This window comes from Pygocentrus nattereri, chromosome 24, assembly GCF_015220715.1.
Source record: "Pygocentrus nattereri isolate fPygNat1 chromosome 24, fPygNat1.pri, whole genome shotgun sequence".
In the NCBI taxonomy this organism is placed as follows: Eukaryota; Metazoa; Chordata; class Actinopteri; order Characiformes; family Serrasalmidae; genus Pygocentrus; species Pygocentrus nattereri.
Window position 1 is genome coordinate 8,590,594 of NC_051234.1, and position 19,076 is coordinate 8,609,669.

The 19,076-nt window shown below is 40.5% G+C and overlaps 1 protein-coding gene across 2 annotated transcripts in view; it reads left to right on the forward strand.

Annotated features, from left to right (window-relative positions):
- LOC108426368 (mannosyl-oligosaccharide 1,2-alpha-mannosidase IA) overlaps positions 1-19,076 on the forward strand; it is a 323,337-nt gene that overhangs the window by 157,463 nt on the left and 146,798 nt on the right. For both annotated transcript variants that reach the window (XM_017695791.2, XM_017695792.2), the window contains exon 2: positions 2,436-2,532. In XM_017695791.2, the coding sequence (XP_017551280.1) occupies positions 2,436-2,532 (97 nt within the window). The remainder of the gene's footprint in view (positions 1-2,435; positions 2,533-19,076) is intronic.

Consider the following 19,076-nt stretch of genomic DNA (forward strand, 5'->3'; position numbering starts at 1 on the left):
GAAAAAAAAACAATTACACTGTTTTTTCTCTTCTATCCTGTGGAAACCGGCTTCCATACGAAGGGACGTTAACTATCTGTACACTATGTTGTTAATTAGCAGCTTTCTTATAAAAGCTGCCCCCTATAGCCAGCAGTGTTAGACCATCTGTATGTATGCGCTGTGCTTGGTTTAAGGACCCCCGTGATAAAGGTATTTAGGCATCATGTATCTCCACCAGTTCCTTCACGCTTATCAGCTGCATTTCTGCTCAGCACAGATAAACTGGACACCGAGGTTCAAACAATAACAAAAAGCCCAGCGTTTATTTAGAGTGTTTTTTTTTCTCTTTAAATCCCTTTTATTTTTCTCCAGACCCCCCAGGGAGGAGCTCTTGGCTGGCTTTCTAGAAAGACGCATTTCTCGGAATGAATTAAACCGAAACCCGAAGCGTCTGTAATATAAGACTCTGTCTTTCTTCCTCAGAGGAAAAAGCCCATCAGCTCTTCTCCATAACAACACCGTCACCAAGCTGCTCGGCGCCTCAGGCCTATCCGGCCACTTCCTGCCCTTCTTTTTGCCGAAAAGTAGCGCCACCATCAGATTTCTCCATATTTACTCACTGTTGAGAGTTTCCCGACGAACTTATAGGCTCCTACTGTGAGCCTTTAGTGAAAGCAGAGCCAGGATCACTCTATCACTATAGCACTGACACTAACACTGGGCTCGATTCACAAAGAGAGGCACTCCCAGGTTTAGCCTCAGGAGGATCCCAGCTGCCACGTTGAAAAACTTTCCGGTTCCCTAAGGTTGAAGGGAAGTTTTGGAAGAATGTAAACGTCAGACAGTGCCTTATCCTGAGATACATTTGGACTTTTCCTTAGTTTTAATTGTCATAAAGATACGCATCCAATTGATAGGCTTAACATAGAGTTCACTGGCTTTAGCTTTTAGCATTACTAGCTGTCAAAGCTAATGTTGTAGCCTAAAAAATATATAATGATTTAAATTGTAATTATTTTGTAAATGTATATATATATATATATATATATATATATATATGTGTGTGTGTGTGTGTGTGTGTGTGTGTACTCATCTGAGTGTTCATGGTTCTATATAGAACCATTGTCCTTACTAAAAACCCTTAAAGGACCGTCTTTTTTAAGACTGCACTGCTTGCAAACAAAGTATTGTGCTTTTCTGCCTGTTGTTGTATTTTGTTTACATTCTGTTTTGAATTTTAAGAAGACAAAAAACAAAATGATGGATCAACAAATCTCTGCTCTTGGCTTGTGTTTGTTATGAGAGAGCGTTTTCTGTAGTAAGTCATTTTATGTGCGCTGTCAGTGTATTCATGAATTCATGTATTTTGATTAATGATGAGTCGTGTTGGTGCTGTAACAGAGCAGCTAATTATATCAGCGTTTGGCTGCTGGCGGAAACAGGCGACGCCTGAATGTTTGTGTCACTGGAAAAATGAGAAATGATTAAATCCTCTCTTTTGCTGTATCACTCTCTCCTCCCCCTTCTTTTCCATCTCTTTTCTGCCCGCCTTATGATTTGCATGTGTGTCGTGTTTGTGGAATCTACTGTACATGAGCTGCCTCAGTTTGACAGGAAGGGGCCACAGCTGGACCTTCACACTGTTTTAAAGACACCGACAGATTGGCCAAAAAAAAAAAAAATCTACATACTTTTACCCCCTTAGCCCAAATGTAGTGGATCCTAAGGGATGTTTGTTGTCTAAAGGTTGATTGTATAGTTCCTAGGGGCCTATGTTCTTAGGGCCTGTGTTTCCGGGGCCTATCTTCTTGGGGACCAAGTACTTAGCGTCTATGTTCCTAGAGCCCTGTGTTCCCAGGGCCATACATTCACAGGGCCTTTGTTCCTAAGGCCCTATATTCCCAGGGTCCTATGTTCCCAGGACCCTGTGTTCCTCTGGCCCTGTTTTCCCAGGGCCCTATGCACCCAAGAAGTATTTTCCTAGAGCCCTATGTTTCTAGAGTCCTATGTATGCAGGGCCCTATGTTACTAGGGACTTATCTTCCCCGGATGCTATGTACCCAGGGTCTATGTTTCAAGAGTCATATATTCCAAAGGTCATGTGATCCTTGGTTCCTGTGTTCCCAGGGCCTATCTTCCTATGTTCATCCTGTGTCCCTAGGGTCTTGTGTTCCCTGTGTATTTTTCTAGGGTCCTACATTTCTAGGGCCCTATGTTCCCAAAGAGCAATAAAAAATTCACACGGCTGATTGCCAGCTTTCTCCTGTCAGTATATGAAGGACATGGACATGGTGTTTCGCCATAAGGCAGAGGCAGTGTTTGCTGTACCTGCTGTCGGTTTGAGTCAGTTCGTCCGAAGAACACAGACTAATTGCAGCTCCATGGACCGTGTTCTTGTGTAGTAGTTCCAGATGGATTTTAACCATGTATCTGTCATCCTCTTTTTTCTGCAGATGATGAAGTTTGCCTGGGATAACTACAAGCAATACGCCTGGGGCAAGAACGAGCTCCGGCCGCTGACCAGAAATGGACATATCGGCACTATGTTTGGTGAGTAATAGACTGGATTGTGCTGGGTTTCTCTCAGGTTGGCTGGGTGGTATTTACAGGTTGAGGGTTTATGGTGACTCTCTTGTATATTCACATGCTCCTTGCACTTTTTTGTGAATGCTAAGGTCCTAGAAATCTCAGTAGCGTTGGTTGCTGAGCTGTTTTGAGAGAAAACTAATCACAGCAATAGTCGCACACTTGTGAGTGATAAACAGTGTCGGTGTGGTTTTTATTACGTTTTTATTACCATTTTCTGTCACTTCTGTCACTACCTTAACCAGGAGTTAAAAGTGAAAGTGAAACATTTTAGACAACTTTTGCCGATATGTTACATTTAGTGAAGCAACTTGACACATTTCTCAAGCTCGAAGTGTGAATGTATTTAACATGTGAATGACCAGTGGTGGACAAAGTACACAAATCATGTATTTGAGTTAATGTAGAGATACCGGAGGTGAAATATTACTCCAGTAAAAGTAGAAGTTCCTCCCTTTAGACCTCCACTTGAGTAAAAGTACAAAAGTATTTGCCTTCAAATGTACTTAAAAGTAAAAGTACTAAAAGATTAATTATGGCTCTGATGTCCTGTTATCATTTTTATAACAAGACTTGCTTCATGAACTCATTTTAGGTGAAAGTCCTCCAGCGTCTCTCTTGCTTAATACAGTTTTAGATCACAAGATACTGTTTTATAAAAAATCATAAATTTTTTCCCGTTTTTTGGAATGAAATCTTATTTCGCCCATAAATGCCAGACAGTTTGCATTGAAGTCTATGTAGTTACTGAATAATAAGTCTGTATGTAAGTATGTAATAAGCCTGGAATTTTAAAGGGTTAAAGTTAAGAAGTGCATTTTTTCCTCTCTTGTATATCAGAGGTAAGACATTTTCTTACTTTTTATATCAGCACTGCTGTTTTTCATGCACAAAAGCTAACTGAGGCCTCATCAAACAAGGCTTGCTATGTTCAGCAGCTTATTCCTCAGTAACTGCGTTCCTACGGAAAACCATGCATTATTTTTAAGTGATCGTGAGGAATAGAAGTGAGGACTCGTATACTTGTTTCCTTGTATCCATGTCCTGAGCTTTTAGGGGTTCATTTTTAACCATATAAACTGATACCAGCTAATAACAACATTAATTATAATATTTAACTCCTTAAAATTACTATGTGACAAGGTTTTCATGCCAGATGGTCTTTGATTTTAAAGGAAAGCATGTGCACAAATTTTATGCAAATTCCTAGTATTCCTTCTAGAAATCTTCTTTAACCTCTTATTCCCCCAGAGTATATTTTGGTTTGTCCATCTGAATTTTCATGACCAAATCATAAGGAAAATTATTCAGTAACTGCACGAAATAAATGTAATTTTTATTTTTATTTTTTGTAAAAGCTCCCCTCAATTTTAAAGAACGTGTGTTTTATGATCTACACATATCACTATATGCTTACAATTTACTGCTAAAAGCCAAAATTCTTAGATACTATTTGTATTATTTTATAAAAATCATTTTTACAGAGCAGATCACAGAAGAAGCCATCTGCTTATAGCCCAGATTTGTGGAAAAATGGTTCAACTTTCAGTAGAAAAAAATCTTATAAAGGTTTAAAATTGCATCACCCATCTGTTTGACTGGAAAGAAGAAAGTTATGAAGAATATGACAAAGTGCATTTTGGAGCCACCGGTGGTTCCTTCCATCCATCCATCCATTTTCTAAGCCGCTTCTCCGTCAGGGTCGCGGGGGGGTGCTGGAGCCTATCCCAGCAGTCTTCGGGCGGAAGTCAGGATACACCCTGGACAGGTCGCCAGTCCATCGCAGGGCAGACAGACAGACACAGACAGTCACTTACACTCACACCTCGGGTCAATTAACCCTGGTCGCCCGGCCGGGGAATCGAACCCAGGCCCTCCTCCTGTGAGGCGACAGCGCTACACCACCGGTGGTTCCAAGGAGTTTAAAAGATTAATTATTTCTTTCCATGGTCAGACACTGGAAAAGAGAGCTACTGGTCAGCTGTTCTGTCTTTACTGGCAGTAGATGGTTCTTACTGTGTGATAACTTTAGGTTTTAGCCTGAGAGATCCACAGAGAGGCGGTGAGACACCAGCCGAGGGCCTGTGCGCTTTCGTCCAGATTAATGTCACTCGTTTGCGGGAAGCGGTTTGTTCCATCTGACAGATTTTCCTGACAGGTTTTTTTCAGTGTCACTTAGTGCCATTTAAAAGGCTGCTGGAGAGACACACACATTGTAGAAGCGCGTGACACATCCCCGTGTCCGTTTTTTTTGACACATTTCTGCTTATTTTCAAATTAATTGAAAGCTGACCATCCCCTTTTCAGCCCTCCAGGCATTTAGAGCTCTCAGTGTGGAGAGCTGAAAAGCGAATGTGAATGCCTTAAAGGCCTCAGCCTCAGTATTCCATATCTCCAGCGTTTCAGCCACAACTCAACTCGTTTCTCCATCATTCTGTTTAAGTAGCACTTTCTATAACAATGTTTGAAGCTGATTTTCGATGGGAACGCCACTGACTTTTTAAAATTTCTGTGTAATTTAGTGTGTGAGGTGTAAACAGAGTGATTCAGAGTGGTTTGGTGTGAAATGGTTCAGACGTCTTTACAGTGGTTGTGATAGGAACCAGATGTCACCATGACTACAACACAGATATAGACATTTTATTTACTATCCAAAACCACCAGTGAACCTACACGAGGCTTCAGAGTTTTATATGGAATGTTGAAGATGGTGAAATCATGATAAATCGGTAAATAATACATTTTCTTTGGGGACTATTTTGCCTCATAGCACCCTGCATGTATCATTCCGCCATGTATAAATTTTAAACTTGTTTTAGGTGAAAATCTTCTCAAAACTAAAACAGTGTCTCAGACTTTAGACAGTGGATTCATAACCATTTCATGTGATAACTTCCTATGAGGGAGCTTTTAGAGGTGGATGTCAGGTTCCTATCAAAACCACTGTGAACAATTCTGGCTCATGTCAGTGATTTAAAAAAAAAAAAAAGGACTTGCCCTTTTAAAGTCAGAATAACCGTGTCCTGTCGAAAGGCAGGGATAGTGACCAGAGCTTTAAATGGTGTTTACGGTGATTGGCTATTTCTTTGTAAATAAAGTGCTGAGATGAATTTTGATTTAGGTTTTAGAGAAAGTAATGAGTGGTGATCATTTTTTTCCAGGTATTAATAGTATTAATACAGTCTGTGAGAGGTTATTAGTCATTTGTGATGGATTTACCTTTCACTGCTGGAAAAAATGCTCTTCCAGATTCAGCTCCTGGAATGGTCTGTCCACTGAAACAGGCACGCAGAGTCCGGCCATGTTTTGCCGTGTCTGAGCCGGGTGTGTGTGTGTGTGTGTGTGTGTGTGTGTGTGTGTGTGTGTGTGTGTGTGTGTGTGTATAATTGAATGTTGTTCTTTAATTTAATCCCGTAAGTAAACACAAATGGTGTGAGATTAGCACCAGGCTATGTTTAGATTAGTTTAGCTTAGTCTGCTTATTGGAAACATGTCAGTATTCGCAGAGATCCACATCTCACTTCTCTACTTCCTTTCTCTCACTCTATTCCTCTGTCTGTCTTAACTCTTTCCTTTGGCTCTTCTCTTCTCCTCTCTTCTCTTCTCTGCTCTACACTACTCTTCTCTACTGTACTCTTCTCTTCTGTACTCTTCTCTTCTCTGCTCTACACTACTCTTCTCTACTGTACTCTTCTCTTCTATACTCTACACTACTCTACACTACTCTTCTCTTCTGTACTCTTCTCTGCTCTACACTACTCTTCTCTACTGTACTCTTCTCTACTCTACACTACTCTTCTCTACTGTACTCTTCTCTTCTCTGCTCTACACTACTCTTCTCTACTGTACTCTTCTCTTCTGTACTCTTCTCTTGTCCTCTCTTCTCTTCTCTACTGTACTCTTCTGTTCTGTACTCTTCTCTTCTCTTGTCCTCTCTTCTCTTCTCTGCTCTACATTGCTCTTCTCTACTGTACTCTTCTCTTCTATACTCTTCTCTTGTCCTCTCTTCTCTTCTCTGCTCTACATTGCTCTTCTCTACTGTACTCTTCTCTTCTATACTCTTCTCTTGTCCTCTCTTCTCTTCTCTGCTCTACATTGCTCTTCTCTACTGTACTCTTCTCTTCTGTATTCTTCTCTTGTCCTCTCTTCTCTTCTCTGCTCTACACTACTCTTCTCTACTGTACTCTTCTCTTCTCTGCTCTACACTACTCTTCTCTACTGTACTCTTCTCTTCTGTACTCTTCTCTTCTCTTCTGTACTCTTCTCTTCTGTACTCTCCTCTTCTCTTGTCCTCTCTTCTCTTCTCTTCTGTACTCTTCTCTTCTCTTGTCCTCTCTTCTCTTCTCTGCTCTACATTGCTCTTCTCTACTGTACTCTTCTCTTCTGTACTCTTCTCTTGTCCTCTCTTCTCTTCTCTGCTCTACACTACTGTACTCTTCTCTTCTGTACTCTTCTCGTCTCTTCTCTTCTCTGCTCTACACTACTCTTCTCTACTGTACTCTTCTCTTCTTTTCTCTTCTCTTCTCAAAAATGTAAAATCCAGATCAGATTGTCTGATTGTTATTAAAATTGTTACTGCTGGATGTGATAAAACATCACATTAGAATAGTCAGTACCAGCTCTGTGATATTTGTCCTTATTAATCCACTGTCAGTCATTGGGCGTGAATGGGTTAACTCCTGTTAGCCATTATTTCATTTAGAAGAGTGATTTTCATCTTCCACTGAAGAAAACTCTGGGCCTGTGAGTTCTGACCACTGAGACACGTCCAACAGCAGCGAGGAGGTGATGAAATGTGAAAGTGTGATAAATGTTTAATGCAGTTTTAAGTTTTCATGGGCTCTTTATATTAAAAGCTTCATCTGCCCCAGAAAAGATACTCTCTATAACACTAGAGTGGCCACTTTATCAGAAACACCTCTCACCTCACTGGTGTTCGGTTACAGCCCATAGATCATCTGCTGATGAAGTTTGTCAGCCCCCTCAAGGCCTGTGTCTGACCACAGAGCTGCTCTTGGTGGATATTTTTGGATGTTGGACCACTCTCAGCCTAGCTGAGTGGACAAGCTAGGTGTTTCTGATAAAGTGGCCAGTGAGCGTAGACCAGCTTTGACTGATTAGCCTCTCGTAGCTAACTGGGTCGTTCCACGCTGGTCTGGACTCGTGAGACCAGTTACAGTTTCTGTTTCCATCTGTTGTGCTGCTAAATCAGAACCAGGAATTATTGAAGAAAACTATACAAACAGGCTAATAGCTACACAAACCACAAAACACGTTTGATTCTGTCCATTTCTCCAGCTCCAGTCTCTCGCTGTGCCGTCATCTTCTTTATCCTCTAAACGGGATATTTGAGCCTCAGTCACTGAAACAGCCTGTACTGCAGTGAATTTCACCCGTAGCCAGATAATTAGCTACATTAGCATTAGCGTCACCCAGCAAGGCACAGCTCAAAGCACCACAGAACAAGTCTATTTATCTTACTGTCACTTCAACACCAGTCATTCGAATTTGAGCTCTCAGATACGAGTCTTTATCCTCTAAATGGGAGTTTTTGAGCAGTAGTTTGCTGGAACTGAGCCTGCACTGCAGTGTGAGGCACTGTGCACTCATGCTAGCTTAGCCTAGCAGGCTACAGCTTAAAGCACTAACAGAACAGGTCTGATTTTGGCTTTCCAACACTGATCAGTCGACTGTGCTCTCGCTGTTATAAGTTTTTATCATCTATACTTGTGATATCAAAGCACCAGTTAGTCGAATAAAACCTACACTGGGGTGTTTGGATCTCTATGCTAAGTTAGCAAAGGAGAGAGGAGCTGCCTAGCATTAGCGTAGCTAGGAGGCTCCAGCTCCAGACACCAGAGAACAGGTTTAATTTCAGCTTTCTGCCTCTCTGACATCAGACACTCGACTTCGCTGCCTCAGATTTGAGTCATTATCATCTTAAGTTTGTGTCAGTGAAGCTTTTGTTAGTTAGAATCAAATCTGTTCTGTGGTGAGCAGTACTAACAGCATGGTAGCTATGCTAACGCTTAACAGTCACTTGCTTCTGGTTATCAGCACCATTTAATATTTAGAAAGTGGTGTTAGATTGAAGCTTTGACATTTATTGAATGGTGGGTTTTAAATGAAATAACGCAGCAGGACGCTGTGGCACAATACTGACTTATAATAGAACCAGTCAGCAAACAGCTACGACGCTATGTCATCCCACCGAATGGGGGACGGGTGCAGGGCACAAATCCCCAAAGTGGAAGTTATTTAATTTTGCTTTAGTTTTCAAATTTAACTATGAAATAATATACTTAAGTATGTACTGCATTTAAATCTGATTTACAGTCTGAATCCATAGATCTGAGTCTGAGGTCTTCTGACTGTTTTTTTGTTTTTAATGTGGAAAAAAATGTAAAGCATAACTTTTTCTCTTACAAACACAAATGCGGTAGAGATCAAAAGTTTATAATCTACACTTTCCAAAGAATTTCTCCACTTGTTTCAGTGATATAAGACTTCTTCTTCTTATTCTTCTTTCGGCTGCTCCCTTTAGGGGTCGCCACAGTGGATCATCTGCCTCCATCTTGCCCTATCCATTGCCTCCTCTACTTTCACACCAACCATCTCCATGTCCACCTTCACTACATCCATAAACCTTCTCTGAGGTCTACCTCTTCTCCTTCTACCTGGCAGCTCCATCTCCAACATTCTTTGACCAATATTCAGTGATATAAGACTATATAAGAAATAATTCATAGAAAATTAAAACTGCTTATCTTATCACCTGAGATATCTGTGATGTCTAATATTGTGATACAAGTATTGAATTAACAGTGTCGCTATCGGAAAAGAAAAAGCTCTATTGTTCCATCTCCAGATTAAAAAATAATCCGGTATGAAGGATCAAAGCTGTGTTGGGCTGTTAGGAGGTGCGCGGTGCCCTGCGGTGGAGCCTGGAGACGAATAGGGCTGATGATGTTCTACTTTCTCGGGAATGAGCGGTGCCTCTATTGTGAGTGAATGGATGATGAGAGAGAGAAAGTTAGATGTTAGCTCGTTTCTTTTGTAGGTGGTTTGCTGAAGAACAGACAGTTGTGATCACATCTGTTGCCGTAAAAACTCTACACACATTGCGGAACGAGTTGAACACACTGTTTCTGTCCTTTTTGAAGTAAAAGGCCATGTGATCTGCCTGTCTTCATAATCAAACTATTTTAATCAAACGATTTGTGATATTTTAAAAACTCTGAAAAGTTTAGAAATATAGAAATAGAAATGATCAGGTTTCATGTTATTATTACATATACCTACTTACATATACATAATACAAATTGAGGGAAAAAAGATATATAATATATAATATACGCTGTGATGGACTGGCAACCTGTTCAGGGTGTATTCTGCCATCTTCCCAATGACCACTGGGATAGAGTCCAGCTCCCCCCATGACCCAGAAGGACAAGCGGGTTAGAAAAGTGTTATATATTATTATTAATGTTATATGTAGGTACTTAGATATATATATATATATATATTAAGATTAAGTGACCCTTATTAGTCCCATGATGGGGAAATTTCACCTCCGCATTTAACCCATCCGTGAAGTGCAACACCACATACACACTAGGGGGCAGTGAGCACACTTGCCCGGAGCGGTGGGCAGCCCGATCCGCAGCGCCCGGGGAGCAGTTGGGGGTTAGGTGTCTTGCTCAAGGACACCTCAGTCATGTGCTGTCGGCTCTGGGGATCGAACCGGCGACCTTCCGGTCACGAGGCTGGTTCCCTAACCTCCAGCCCACGACTGCCCCCACAATATACTTATATACTACACATGAGAGATTATTATTATTATTATGGGGCATTTTATTATTATAAATGGGGTATTTTATTATGATTACCTCTGACTTTCTAATTACTTTAGCAACCACCTGGGATAACAGAGTAACCACCTAGTAACAGAAACCACTTTCAACACCATAACAACCGCTTAGCATCACCCTAGCAACCACCTAAAATAGCATAGCTGCCACCTAGCAATACCCTAGCAACAATTTACCAGCCACCTAACAACTGCCTAGTAACACCCTAGCAACCATCTGAAGGACCACATCAACCACCTAACAATTGCCTAAGAGACCACAGAAATTGATTTGCTCAAATCGTTCAATTTCTAAATCAATCAATCAATCAATCATTATTTAACCCCTTACAACCCCAGGCTGTTAACACACTAAGGCTTATTAATCAGTTACTACAGGGACTTCAGTGCAAACTGGTTAAGCTGTTCTTGGGTTACAGGAGTGTGTAATAATACTTTGGGCCTGCTAGTGAGTCCTGGGGTTAAATGTTAAACCAAACATTGTAATAACCTATACAACTTTACATACAACCCATAAGATTAAAAGTCCAAATTTTCTCGCAGCCTCACAGTGTTTTCAAGCTGAGTTAAAGTTGGTCCTGAACTCTTCACTTTAGTTGAGATTCCTTGTTTAAAAATACCCCAGAGGTCTGTGAAGCCCTGCCGGGGAAACCCTGCAGCAACAGAGCAGCAAGGAGGAGATCTGGAGCCACTGAGCTGCATACGGATGAAGACTGAAGGGCTTCTATCCAGCAGTGTGTGTGTGTGTGTGTGTGTGTGTGTGTGTGTGTGTGTGTGTGTGTGTGTGTGTGTGCGTGTGTGTGTGCGTGTGTGTGTGTGCACGTGTGTGTGTGTGTGTGTGTGAGAGAGAGAGAGAGTATGTGCAGGTGTGTATGTGGTTGTTTGAGTGTGTGTGAGAAAGTGTGAACAGGCAAAACACAGTTATTCTATTCTTCTTTCTGTCAAGGTTTCTTTTCCTCAAATTACTATACTTTCATATTCTCTCTGCCTCTTACTCTCTCTTTCTCTTTTTTCTCTCTGTCTCTCTCTCTCTTCTCAACAGCTGGTAAAAAAAGACATTGTACAAGAGCTGTCTTAAATCTTTTCATTTCCATGAGCTGAAGGAGAGATGTGACTCCAAAGAGAGAGCCCACCCCTCTGTCCCTGAGGTTCTGTGGTTTTCATGGAGGCTCCTGGACAAAAGCCCCCTGCCCAAAGGTTTAGCAGACCTCCAGTGGAGGATGCTTCACAAATGTTTTTTGTCATAATTTAACTCTGCTCTTCAACCACTTTGCATTTTCTCTTATAATCCTGGTACTGTTTTCCATGCATTTTCTGACTGTCAAGTGCGCTGGGTCCTCTATTTGAGCTCTTGGACAGAGTACTCAGAGGGCTGGGTCCTCTATTTGAGCTCTTGGACAGAGTACTCAGAGGGCTGGGTCCTCTATTTGAGCTCTTGGACAGAGCACTCAGAGGCATGGGTCCTCTATATGAGCTCCTTGCCAAAGCACTCAGAGGGCTAGGTCCTCTATTTGAGCTCCTGGACAGAGTGCTCAAAGGGCTGGGTCCTCTATTTCAATTCCTGGACAGAGCACTCAGAAGCCTAGGTCCTCTATTTCCATTCCTGGACAGAGCACTCAGAAGGCTGGGTCCTCTATTTCAGCTTCTGGACAGAACACTCAGAGGACTGGGTCCTCTATTTGAGTTCCTGGACAGAGCACTTAGAGGGCTAGGTCCTCTATTTCAGCTCCTGGACAGAGTGCTGGGTCCTCAATTTGAGTTCCTGGACAGAGCACTTAGAGGACTGTGTCCTATATTTGAGTTCCGGGACAGAGCGCTTAGAGGGCTATGTCCTCTATTTAAGCTCCTGGACAGAGCGCTGGGTCCTCTATTTGAGTTCCTGGACAGAGCACTTAGAGGACTGTGTCCTATATTTGAGTTCCGGGACAGAGCGCTTAGAGGGCTATGTCCTCTATTTAAGCTCCTGGACAGAGCGCTGGATCCTCTATTTGAGTTCCTGGACAGAGCACTTAGAGGGTTGGATCCTCTATTTGAGTTCCTGGACAGAGCACTTAGAGGGCTGGGTCCTCTATTTAAGCTCCTGGACATAGTGCTTAGAGGGATGGGTCCTCTGTTTGAGCTCCTGGACAGAGTGCTCAGAGGGCTGGGTCCTCTATTTCAGCTCCTATATATAGACATAATAATGGTAGTAATGATAATAATCAATACTCAATTCATAATACTCTCTGTCTGTCCATGTCTCTCTCTCTCTCTCTCTCTCTCTCTACACGAATGCCAGGTTGACTGAGGCTGAGTTGTTTCAGTCCATTACTGCCCATTATAGCTGGAGCAGACGAGGCCATGTGTGACACATAAACACTGCACCAGAGTGGAGAGAGAGAGATGGAGAGAGTCTTATTACAGTTCTGATAGGTGGAAAAATCCTCACTGTAGGCTTGGAAACAGAGGGCTTATAGATAAAGAGCTCTGCTTAAAGGGCCTGTATCACGGAAAACTGAGCAGTCTCCAGTGAGATCGATGTAGATACATGTAGCCTCGACACTATGCTGCAGCCCCGCCCATTCAGCCCACAGCATTTTAGCCCCACCCATTCAGCCACAGCAAATTAGCTCCATCCATTCTGCTATAGTAGTTAAGCCCCACCCATTCAGCTACAGCAAATTAGCTCCATTCATTCTGCTATAGTAGTTAAGCCCCACCCATTCAGCTACAGTAATATAGCTCCACCCATTCAGCTATAGCAGTTTATCCCCACCGATTCAGCCTACAGCAGTGTAATATTGTATAATAATATAGAATATTTTTTTTCTGTTGTGCTGTTGCTCTTTCTGAGATACATTGTCATCCAGAAGACTTGCTTAAAAATACGTAGGTCAGGGGTCAGCAACATGTGGCTCTTTTACTGCCTTGTTTTGGCTCTACAGCATAATCAGATTTGTAGGTAAAAATAAAATAGTCCTCCCTTACAGTAAAATAAAGCTCTGCTGATCGTTCAACAGTTTAACATTAGATTGTCTTAAACACTGGAGTTAATGTAGAGCTGCTAATTCACCCATTAACCCTGAAGGTTGGCGCACAGGCTGTTGGTCTCCATAGCAACACAGACAACAATCTCGCCTAGCTAGTTGCTAAAGAAAAAGCAAAGGGAACGATTTAAGATGAACATTGATAATTTGGAGACAAATTAACTTATTTGCTTTGGTTGTCTGATACGTTAAATCTGCAGCTAGAAACTGTCTAAATAAAAGTTGCAAGATTCTCGTTCTTCAGCTTCTAGTTTTAATTTTCCCATTCCACCTTAAATGGTGCCTGAGCCACAAGAATGTAACTGCTTCACCATTGAAGGTTGAACGGGAAAATTATAACAAGAAGCTGGCGAATGAGAAGCGATTTCAGCCTCGTTAAAAGCTGAATGTTGAAAGACATTTTACAAGAAACTTCTACTTCTTGTAGAAAAGTTTCCTGCTGGAGATGTGAGAAACATGGCTATAGCTGAGCTAAAGCTTAAAGCAGAGCAAAGTAAGTCTGTATTTTCATTTATATTATAGTTTTAGCCTGTGTTAATACATTAGCACATACTGAGGCATATTTACAGCCAAGATGGTAAAATGGACATTAAATTTTGTGGCTCCCAAGGTGGTTTGGTTTTTGTTGAAAAGACAAAATTTCTCTTCTTAACATTTTGGTTGTAACCACTGACCGAGGGCTTTATCAAGTGAATGACACACCATATTGCAGTTATATTGCTAAGCGTTGCGACAGAAAGGCCCTGTGCAATATACCAGGTAATGATTGAGCTGCCTTATTTTGGACTGTGAATAACTTTATTCATTTAAAACACCCATGAAAGCTCATGTGGCAAGTGATTGGTTAAGATATTTACGCTACACCTGGTTGTGGGTACACCTTAAACAAACACTGTGATTGGTTATAGGGCTATTGCACACTTCTGTGATCACAAAAGCCAATGTAACAGTTAACAACAAAACAGCTGTACAGGTAGTGCTTCATTCTAGCTGGGAGCTGGAAAGGCTAGAACAGCGTCTGTAGCTGATCTTGATGAGGCTATGAATCTGTTTACTGGGGTTTCAGCTGAAAGAAGTTGTTCTTCAGTCTTTTTTTATTTCTTTCCTCAGGATACACAGTGTTCAGCAACTCAGACTGCAACCCATTTGTCAGAAAGAGCAGTGCTGTGCTGCTGCTCAGGTTTATAAATGAGGTAAATAGCAGCACGAGCCAAGCGCTTCCAAAGGGAAACATCAACTCCGGCCCATCAAACCTCTAAACCCGTCCAGCCTTGCTGCTTCTGCTCGGTTCTGGCGGAGAAACTGTGAGGGGAACTTTTTTCACTGAGCATTTTCTCTCTTTGTTGTGTCCTTGAAAGTTTCCCGTGTCACTGAAGGGGAGAGGATAAATGAATCTGAGAAACTTCACGTCCTTCAGGCAGCAGGAAGGAATGCTGGAACCATATAAAGCGGACACAGAAACTAATCAAACATTTTCAGTGTTTTTAGTGTGTTTTAAATCCAGTAAGAATCTGCATTGTGTCTCGTTTTACAGTCTGACAGTAATAATTGTGTATAGATTTGAATCCAGTATGAATCTGCAGTGTGTGTAGTTTTACAGTCTGACGGTAATAATTGTGGAGTGATTTTAATCCAGTATGAATCTGCAGTGTTTAGTTTTACAGTCTGACGGTAATAATTGTGGAGAGATTTTAATCCAGTATGAATCTGCAGCGTGTGGAGTTTTACAGTCTGACGGTAATAATTGTGGAGTGATTTTAATCCAGTATGAATCTGCAGTGTGTGTAGTTTTTACAGTCTGATGGTAACTCAGATGGTTGTATGTGGCGTAAGCCTCACGAAAAGCTTCTCTGAAGCACCTGCTTTTTGAAAAGCCTGGCTGAAAATGGGCCCAGAAGCCTTTTTCTTGCTGAAGTGCTCACTGGTGAAAAGTGCAAAGAGACTAGAGTTTTTCACTAGAGACATTTTTCCTTTAATGGACAAAAACTGCTCAGATGTGTCCAGCCTTTGATGTGAAAGTGATAGTGAGGCAGCAACAGTGTATTTTCACAGTGTGTTATACCCCACATACACACACACACACACACAGCTCCAGCAGACTGCTGCAGGTATGGACACTAATGGAACTGACCACTGAACAGGCAACTCAATTACTGAACAGAGGGAGTGAGTGTCTGAGTGAGTGAGTGACTGAGTGTCTGAGTGACTGAGTGACTGAGTGAGCGAGTGAATGAATATGAGGTGATGACTGAGTGAATGTAATTTAATAAATGAATCTATTTTAATGCATGAGTAAACAAGTTAATAAAGGAATGAGTGAGTAAAGGAGTCAGGTAATGAATGAATATTGAGCTAATGATTGAGTTAATGAGTAAGGGTGAATGAATGAAGAATGTGCGAGTTGTAATTTGCGAGTTGTATGAGTAATTCTGAGTTAATGAGCGAGTTAAGGAGTGAATTTGTGAGTTAATGAGGGTGAATAACTGACTGAATGTACGTATGAGCGAGTGAATGTCATTTAATGACAGGTCATGAATAAATGTTAGTGTGAATAAATGAATAAAAGTTTGTGTGTTAATGAGTGACTGGGGTAATAAGTAAATTAGTGAGTTAATGAGTAAGTGAATGAGTTAATGAACAAACAAATGAGCTAATGAGTAAATTAATTAGTTAATGAGACAACAAATGGATTATTGTGCAAGTAAATGGGTTTTCCGAGTAAGTGAATAAGTTAACAAATAAGTAAATTAATTAATGAGCGAGTGAATGAGTTAACAGGTGAATAAGTTAACAAGTGAATTAATTAACAAGTTCACAAAGTTAACAAGTGAATGGGTTAATGAGCAAATATGCAAATAAGGGATTAAATGATTGAATGTGATTGGATGAGTGAATAATCTCTAACTCCAGATTGAGGGCGTTGGGCAGTGCAGGTGATTGCAGAGATAAAACCTGTTTACATGGGGAAAGAAGAGAAAGGAGAGAGTCACTGAATCACTGAATCACTATCAGCTGGTTTGTCTATGATTATATTGAGTACACACACATGAAAGGCTGTCTCTACATTATTCTCATGTCTTTTGTATGGCTAGTTAGTGGCTCTTGTTTCAAGTCTAAATGCTCCAGCTGTGAAAGCACATCAGTATCCAGTGTATTAGTATTCATCATTTAATAATGAAGACATTTTGGAAACCTAGTGGACTTCCCCTTTAAGCTGTATGTAATGCAGTGCTGGAAACAGGGGGCGGAGTCTTAGATGGAAGCAGAGGGTCAGGTTAAACAGCAGGTTGTCACCTCATCCCTCGTTTCCGTGGAGATGAATGTCACTCTCCTCCCACATGTGTCTCCTTAAGTACCCCATGGGGAGCAGTGGAGAGGATGGATGTGTCGGCACAGTCAACCTTTATCCAGCGCAAGACGTGCGAAATAAAGGAAACGTTTGCTTAGGCCTCAGTTTAACCCCGATTTATTGACCCCCACAGTGACCCACCTGCCACTGTGACAAAGTATTATGGGACATAACTTGGCGAGGAGTCATGCAGACGGCTTTCCATGAGAGCTATTCTGTTACTACTCTTTAAGTCTTAAAGTTATGTATGGCACCTTTGAGGAGAAATCAAGGGTTACTATAGTTGTCTTGCTGTACTGTAATCTTTAACTTAGTTAATCTAGAAAGAAAGTTTGTAAACAAATTTTAAATTGGCTCGAAAAAGCCAGCTAATTGTGTTCAAACGTTGAAATGGTGGAAGATGGTTGTTAAAATGTTACTAAAATGTTTATAAATGTTAAATGTAATCATGGCTTAAATTTACTACCACTTTAGATTCACTACTACCTTAAACTCTCTTCCACCTTAAATTCCCTACCATCTTAAATTCAGTGCTACCTTAAATTTACTGATAACTTGAATTCGCTGCCACTCTAAATGCAGTTCCACCTTAAATTCAGTGCCACCTTAAATTCAGTGCTAACCTAAATGCAATTTCATCTTAAGTGTCACCTTAAGTTCATTATTTGTGCTAATATTGCTGTGCATTAGGCTAGAATAGTGAGTCTGTGGGAAAGATGTGCATTGTGACATCACTTTTGTCAGTTAGTTTGAATGTCCCGAACATTCCATCTTTCATTCTCTATAAATTATCATTTTATGAAAACTGTATGTCAAATCGCTTATAACAGAGCAAGCGACCTAATCAAATATAGGTCCTATGATCTTATAAAGGTTTGTGTTTCTAGCTCAAAAACATTATACATTTAAAAATATGTATTTTATTTTAAAAATTGGGAGTTATCAGGACTCTTATATTACATTTTAACTCTATTAAACTGCTTCTTTGGGTCGAGGCTCATCAGAGAGAAAGCATCTCAAGTCATGAGAAGGCGAGTCACACTGGCTCACTAAGGTTAATTAATTTATTAATAATTTTGTTTATCAGGCAGCAGATGACTTCTATGTGTCACCAGTGTTATGAGCTTTAATGGCCAGGAAATTGAGAAATTTTATCAAAATAATATCAAATATAATTTTTATTACTGATTTTAAGTAGTTGCACAAGGTCACCTGACCAACAAAATCCTCAGTTTTAACCAGTCACCGTATTCATACAACACCAGTGACTGTAAAATATGTTTTGCACATATGATAAAAGGAGATGTTATTGGACGTTTTAAGATTTGTTTAGTTTTGGGATGAAACATAACGTTTTATTTTTATTTTAGAATGTATCCACCTGAATTCCCACTGCAAATGTAGAATGACCCCCATAAAACTATGACATGTTTGTTATTGCTGTTAATAACCGACATTAGTCCTCTTGGTTGGTCAGAAGATGTTATGCAGCATCAGTGGTACAGTAGAGTCAGGGCAGAGAGAGATGCGCACTGCATTTTCCACATTAATGCAGGGCTAATTGAAAGGGAAAGGACACATGTTCAGTGTTTCAGAGCAGCCTGAGGCCACATGCAGGCGTTAATGAGCAGCTTTCAGAGGACTGAGCTTTAAACCGCCCTCTCTGAGGATGGAGGGACAATGGAGTTCAGGCTGTGACCTCCTCACTGTTTGATGTGTTTCAGAGCAGCAGGACGGTCTTCTGTGTGAGGCCTTTATTCCAGCATGTTAGCAGCTATACCTGCAGTTATACTCAGCTTGGATTAATTATAGTGCATATTTATTTCATTTTAAAATCTTCTTGAGTTTTGTATTCATTTTATTAGAACTTTATTGTAGATATTAATTATGTAATAATTTCATTCTCAGTGGTCATTTTATTAAAACTTCATCCTGCTTATAAATTTTTTTATCTTATTATTTTGCCCATTGCATATATTAATTTTATCCTCATTTTATTATTGGTATTAATTTTATTAGAACTTCATTCTGGATATTAATATTATAATTTCATTCCAGATATTTGGTTTATTAGAACTACATTCAGGATATTAAATGTAGTAGAATTTCATTCTGCATATTAAATTAATCATCGTTTTATTCTGGATATTATTTTTAAGCTCTTGAATTTAGATACCATATATATTAGAACTTAATTGTTGACATTCATTTATTAGCACTTCATTATGGATAAGAAATGTATTACAATGCCATTCTAACTTTA